Source organism: Sardina pilchardus, chromosome 18 (genome assembly GCF_963854185.1).
Source record: "Sardina pilchardus chromosome 18, fSarPil1.1, whole genome shotgun sequence".
NCBI lineage: Eukaryota > Metazoa > Chordata > Actinopteri > Clupeiformes > Clupeidae > Sardina > Sardina pilchardus.
The window spans coordinates 10742012-10749511 of record NC_085011.1 but is presented as its reverse complement, the minus strand read 5'-3'; the positions used below and the strand labels follow the sequence as shown (position 1 = coordinate 10749511).

General features: G+C 47.8%; 1 protein-coding gene across 1 annotated transcript in view; it reads right to left on the bottom strand.

Annotated features, from left to right (window-relative positions):
* Positions 1-7500, bottom strand: part of thada (THADA armadillo repeat containing) — a gene marked incomplete in the record, with an annotated part of 90433 nt that overhangs the window by 48003 nt on the left and 34930 nt on the right. The window contains 1 exon segment of the mRNA XM_062519709.1: positions 6518-6607. Coding sequence (XP_062375693.1) covers positions 6518-6607 — 90 coding nt within the window.

Here is a 7500-nt window from a genome sequence, read left to right as displayed (position 1 = left end):
GATGTCATGAAGGCACCAGGGAGACGACAGAGGAATTACTAACACATGAGGGGATAGTGTGTGTGAGCGTGCGTGTGTGTGTGTGTGTGTCTGTCTGTGTGTGTGTGGGCGGGTGTGTGACAGAGAGAGATGAATGGTGTGACAGAGTGACATATGAAAGAGGTAAAGAGAGGTACGTAGAGAGAAGGGGATGAAAAAGAGAGGGAGAGCGAGAGAGAGACAGATTCAAGCTGATGAGAACGAGAGGAAATCTAACCCTGTAGGGAGGATAGAGAGAGACACAGAGGATTGGAGGAGAAGAGAAAGGGGATGAGAGGAGAGAGAAATGAGAGGGGATGGATGAAGGGAGGGATAGAGAGTGAGGGAGAGAGGGGAAAGACGAGTGATGAGTGAGAATGTGGTGGAAAAATGAACCAGGGAAAGACGAGATGAAGAAGACAGATGAGTAGGTGGAGGGAGAGAGAGAGAGGGAGCGAGAGACCACAGAGAGAATGAGAGAAAGCATGCTGAGAAAGAGAGGGGGAAGAAGCGTGAGAGAGAGAGAGAAATAGCAGCCGAATGGACACGGAGCGATAGAACACCACCACACCGCACAGGAGAGAGAGGGAGAGGGAGAGAAATAATCCCAAGGAGTCCCGTCGGACCCCAGCACAGCACAGCACAGCGGAGAGGAGAAGGAGAAGGAGAGAGAATCAGTGTTCCAGAACCTTCTTCCCCTTCGCCATCTCGCTCCCCTCGGCCCGGGGCTCAATTTACGAGGCATCTGCGAAGGCTATTACAAATGTTTATCAAATAGCTCCGGCAGTGCTGGGACACTTTCTCATCAGTTGGGGCTGCGGACGGCTGTGTTTTATGGGGGATTACTCAGCCTGAGGATCACGCATCCGGCCCCATCCACCCTCATTAGGACCAACCTCCCCCCCTTCTCCTCCTCCTCTCCCGGAGACCCACGCTGGCCATGAGAGCAGCCATTTTTACAGCGCTGCGCACATCAAACGCCGGCCCAATGGTCAAAATGCTTTATGATGCTACATATTTGTTCGTGGAGGTCATGTAGAGGCTCACAAGCGTACACACACACACACACACAATGAGAGAGACACACACACACACACGCACGCACACACACACACACACCAAGACGCACTTTCTCTGCACCTGAGCCTTCACACAGAGTTGTAAAAGCTATTATAAGACTTTAAACCCTCGATCACCTTTGTTCAGGTGTTAACGGAGGCTTTATACGTGATTTATAAACCCCATTTCCCGCTAAAGGGCGCTCATCCGCACTCAGGCCCTGCCTTGGGCCCGTCGCGGCCGCCGCCATAGCAACCCGAACCCGTGGCACGTATCCCACAAGCCCCCGCTACACCTCGGGCCGCGTCCCAGTCCAAGTGGGCGGCCGCTGGGCCGCTGAGGCGGCTAATGGCTTTCTAAGCCCCCTGCATCTCCCGCCAGTCTCCTCCATTCAGGTTTTTATGTGGCGCGTGATTTACGGGCGATATGAAAATATGATCGCGCAGGGGCCTCGAGTCGCTCCGCTCAGCCAGGAGCAGAGACAGAGAGAGAGAGAGAGAGAGAGAGAGAGAGAGAGAGAGAGAGAGAAGAGAGAGCAGAAACAGAGCAAGGAAGAAAGAAAGAAAGAAAGAAAGGAAGAAAGACAGAAAGAAAGAGAAAGGAAGAGAAAGAAAGAAAGAAAGAAAGAAAGAAAGAAAAAAGAGAAAGAGAAAGAGGAAGAGAAAGAGTAAGAGACTGGATCTGCCGTGGGAACACAAGGTCCTTCTTGTGCTTGAGGGGCTGGTGTGTGTCAGTGAGTTTAAGTGTGCATGAGTGTGTGTGTGTGTGTGTGTCTGTGTGTGTATGTGTGTGTGTGTGTGAACAAGTGTCAGTGTGAGTGTGAGGGAGGCTGTAGACACAGACTGAGAACACATTAGAATAATATGAGCCATATTAAGATAATATTGACTTGGGAGTGTGTTGTGCAACACATGAGCGCCTTGCGAAAGAGCCGACCCGCTCTCTCCCATTTGGGGACACTAGCAGGAGTGGAGGAGTGGGAAAGAAGGGATGGATGGATGGAGGGATGGAGGGAATGAGGAGCGGAGAGTGGAAGATGATGAGGGGTGGGGTTGTTTGGAACAGGAACTGGACATACACACACCTGTTGTGCATGGAGACCAGAGTTGGGGGGTTTGTGCATTTATGTTAACAAAACATGGTGTACAGACAACACCATCACCGAGAGTCACTGTTCAGCTAATCTAGACTATCCCATGGTTAAGTGTAGACCTTTCTGTCTGTCCAGAGAGTTTATAGCAACTGTATTAACAGCAGCCTACTGTATACCACCGGATGCTAATGCTAAGATTGCCATGAAAGATCTGCATTCTGCTATCAGTAAACACCCAACTGCATTCCGAGACTACAGTACATCACCCTACAGTACATTGTTGACCACAAGTCTACACAAATATGGCTGATGCATACAAAGCTGCCCCCCTCCTCCATCTAGGACACTCAGATCATTGCTCCTACTGCCCAAGTGCTCTGCACTCATCAAACATGTGACCAACAGTGTGACCAGAGGGAGCTGACTCAGCACTTAAAAACACTGACTGGAGAGTGTTTGCAATTCAGGCCACACATGACTCACACACACGGACATTGATTCAAATGCCTCCACCGGGCCGGGTTTCCCAGATTCGAGAAGAAGTTCTTAGCACTTAAGAGCTTCTTAACGAATCTGGGAAACCCGGCCCTGGACAGTATCAACTCCAACATCAACCGTGTCACCATCCTCAAACTGATTGCCACTTTCCCTAATCAGAAGCCATGGATGAACAGTGAGGTCAGACTCCGGCTGAAGGCATGAGACATCACATTCAGGTCAGGTGATGCTCAAGCCTATAGCTCATCCAGGAATAACATTCAACACAATCATCCTCTCCAAAATCATCACTAAACTATGTGAACTGGGCATCAATACCTCCCTTTATAACTGCATTCTGGACTTCCTAACCAACAGAGCTCTGTTAGGTTTAGAGATGCACCGATCGACCGGCCGCCGATTGGAATCGGCCGATTTTCACGTGATCGGCCACGACCGGCGACCGGCCGGTCAGTCTGAGACATGCCGATTTTATGCCGGTCAAATGCACTCGCACACTTGTAACAACATCACACTCACACAGCTGAGTTTGCAAAGTTTGATGAAGCTAGGCCAACAGTCAGGGCTGGATAACGCGCTTATACTGAGTTTTTCTATGCAGCGAACGCTGAGCTTTGCCATATTGCGTGGAATTTATTATACTAAGCTGTCACTTCAGGTTACAGCGCTCATCAAAGCCCGTCCTTGCCGTTAATTGCGTGCCCACAGCTGAACCACAAGCGCTATCAAGCAGCGACATAGCCTTTACTCAACTTAAGGCGAGACATGGCAGGAATAAACATAGTTTTGCTTCGGTTTGCCAACTTATCATCTTTCACACTACTACAACAACTAAGTCCGATTTACACATTTAGAGGTTTATTTCATTACCTTTTGTCTGATCACGCCTGTATATTTCTTCTAAATTCGCCAAAAGTTAGCATTCTAACGTGTCATAAACTAGCCGACCGTGATACAACATATCATGCGTGGTGTCGTTGGAAAGCTGTGTTTCGATCTCCTGCATGACGTTATGCCATCCAAATATGGACACTTCCTTAGTATCCACAAGCAATCGCAGTGTTTCCCACACATAGACAAATGTGTGGCGGTGCGCCACAGATTCAGCACCGGCCGCCACATATTGCGTTTCGTTATTCTTTTATTTATTTATTTATTTATTCTTATTTTGAAACACTAGGCCTATTGAAAAACACGCAGCATTCGTAAAGCTGAATTTCCTTTCCCTGCGCTCCCTCTCTGTCACTCCCGCGTCTGTCTCTCATAAACACACAAACATGCACAGCCCCTACCCTCCGTGGCCGTGCACACCGCGGCTGTCTGCCTCCATGAAAACCAACGAGATCATCGGTGGTCGCACTGATGCACCTGACGCTGCTCGGGTTGAAGCATAAAGTTCTCCCGCAACTTTTGCAGTCTATGCGTGCAACTTAATTACCAAACAGTAGAAGTTACTGTAACTCATTCTCCTTGGCCCGCTCTCGTGCGCGCTCAATGGACACCCGTCCTCCACATGCACATTTAATCCAAATAAAACATTCACAATCGTGGACGCATTGACGCACAGAAGACGACTAGCTAAATTACTGTTATATTCGGTTAGCATCATTAGTAGGCTATGCTGCAGACATTTGATTAAAACTCTTGCATTCAAGTTGACTGACCAACAATGTTTTTCAACTCCAAGACTTAAAGGGCCTGTCCCAAGGAGAAAAAGTATTAGCTTACCTTGAAACTTAAACACATGTGGGGAAACTGAACAGTCCAACCAGTAGAGTATGATAAGCTTAGCCTGCTATGTTTACAATATTTTGAGGCTTCAACCAGACAGCTGAATTTAAGAAGTGGAGTTGTAATATGAATAGTAGGCTATAATCTGCATTAAGTTTGCTGTTATGAATATCAGAAATGTCAGTATAGGCCTATATAATGTAAATAATTACATAATGTGTGTGTGTTTCAAATAAAGACAAGCTTCACATCTTGGTTAAAAAAAAAATAATAAAAAAAAAAAAACATTATATGAAAGGAGAGCGATAGAAAGGCGATTCAATGAAAAATATGGGTGAACCCCCCCCCCCCCTCGTTAGACATGGGGCGACCACCACACATTGCCTTCTAATCTGTGGGAAACACTGCAATCGCGAAAGTTCAAAGAAGAGTGTGGACTGAGAATGTATGTCATTTGCTGTGTTTCAAGGCTTCTCAAAATTAGTTTTTTTTGTTGTCATTTTCCAACATCTCAGCCTATGTAGCACCAACTTCAGTTATCAGTAGGCTATTCTGAAGATATTTACAGTTGGATATTGCATATGGATGTGAGAAGAAAGAAAGTGTTCCTAGTGCATTTCTACATGTGTGAAATGAATGTCCCACACTGGGATTACTGCAGCTGAAGAAGACTTGAAGAAGAATCTGTCTATTCACATTTTTCTACCAGGCATTGATAAGTTGATTACATTTCTAACATGTTGTATTAAAGAAAATATAGGCTAGAAAATAACTCTGTTTGTGCTGTAAAGTGGTTAGAAGAAATTAAATCGGAATCGGCTAAAATCGGTATCGGCCGGTCAAACTCGATGAAAAATCGGAAATCGGAATCGGCCAAAAAATTGCAATCGGTGCATCTCTAACTTAGGTTAGATAATCACATCTCCTCAACCATCACTCTAAACACTGGCGTACCACAGGGATGTGTGCTGAGCCCTCTCCTTTACATCCTCTTCACCTATGACTGCAAAACTGTACATGGCTCGAACACCATTGATTGGTCTCATCAGCAACAAAGACGATACGGCCTACAGGGAGGAAGTCCAGCACCTAACATTGTGGTGCACAGACCATCTGACACCAAGAACACCAAAGAGCTCATTGTGGACTTCAATCTAAAGCTAACACACAAACCCCCATTCTCATCAATGGGACTTAGTTGGAGCCAGCTTCAAGTTTCTGGGTGTCCACATCACTGAGGGCTTCTCTTGGACCCCAAACACCTCTACACTGATCAAGGAGGCTCACCAGCATCTCTTCTTTCTGAGGAGACTAAAGAAGGTCCTCCTGTCTCCTCAGATCCTGGTGAACTACTACTGCTGCACCATCGACAGCATCCTCACCAACTGTGTCACAGTTTGGTATAGCAACTGCTCTGCCCACGGCCAAAAAGCACTGCGGAGGGTGGTGAAAACTGCACAACGCATCACCGGTTCCTCACTCCCCTTCATTGAGGCCATCCAGGGCAAGTGGTGCTTGCGTAAGGGGTGCAGCACCATCAAAGGGGTGTTCTCACCCCAACCACAGACTGTTCACCCCACTCCCCTATGGGAGGCGTTTCTGGTCTCGCCACTCCTGAACCAGCAGGTTCAGAGGAAGCTTCTTTCCTGTGGCTGTCACCCTCCTGAACTCCGGCTCCGCATTCCGGTGACAACCAGCCAACTAAGCACCAAACTCCCAAGCCCCCTCCCATCCCAACGCTTCCTTGCCTGTGCCTGTTGAGATGTCCACGACCATGGCAACCTTGACATGGACAACAAGGAAGAGGAGGAGGAGGAGTAGGAGGAGGAGGTGGAGGTATTTGTGTGTCTGTGTGTATGAGGGTGTGTGTGTGTGTGTGTGTGTGTGTGTGATCAGTAGGAAGCTGTCCATCAGGAGAGTGTAATGAGCCCCAGCAGCTTAATGGTGCCGTTTGGAGGAGTTCTAATTTGGTGTCCCCAGAGAGGAGGGGAAGGGGGCCAGGGCAAGTGCACACACACACATACACATACACACACGCACACACACACACATAAGACTTCTCAGAAGTTAACAACCTTTGGCATTGTGACACTGACACACACACACACACACACTCACCTGTCCACCGAGCTGGCAGCCTCCTCAAGCTGACTGAGGAGGAATGGGTAAAGAGCAGGGAAACGAGTGAAGAACTCCCTGCCAGTCATCCTGAGAGAGAGAGAGAGAGACAGAGAGAGAGAGAGAGAGAGAGAGACAGAGAGAGAGAGAGAGAGAGATGAATGAACACATACATAAGCAGGTTCTCAAGCCTACTCCCAGCCCTTAATGTGTGAGCATGCATGTTTGTGTGTGTGTGTGTGTGTGTGTGAGTATGTGTATGTTTGTGTGCATTTGTGTGTGCTTGTGTGAGTGACAGAGCACAGAAGAGAGGGAGAGTGGGAGAGAGAGAGAGAGAGACAAAGTGAGATCAGAAGAGAGAGAGAGAAAGAGAGAGACAGATGGAGGGAGGGAGGGAGGGAGGAGAGCAAAAACAGCCCCTAAAACTCTGGTTTGTAAACCACTTCCTTAAACACAACTCTTTTACTGCCCCATAAAGCACTCATTAGGCCCGGCCTGGAAACACACTGCATCCCACTGGCGCGTTTATTCCCTCGAAAGAGATATGCCGATACTGAGCCTGATCTGTGTGTGTGTGTGTGTGTGTGTGTGTGTGTGTGTGTGTGTGTGTGTGTGTGTGTGTGTGTGTGTGTGGTGTGTGTGTGTGTGGGTGAGTGGGTGGAGAGAAAATAGAAAAGGCGAGCGAAGAAAGGAAATTATTTCACAGAAAAAGCACAATTGTGAGCACATGTGTACAGGAGACTGTCAGAGAGCTTATGCTGAAGCATGTCTAAATACAAAAATAGACACAGGCGACACACACACACACACACACACACACACACACACGTCTGCACACATACACACACAAAACTCTCCCACATCCTGTCCTGTTCCGCGTTAGGAGGAAGACGCGGTCATGGTAACAGTACTGTCCTGTTGGATCTGGTACCCATGTCACACATAACACACCACAACCGTCTGTGAAGATGATCACACACACA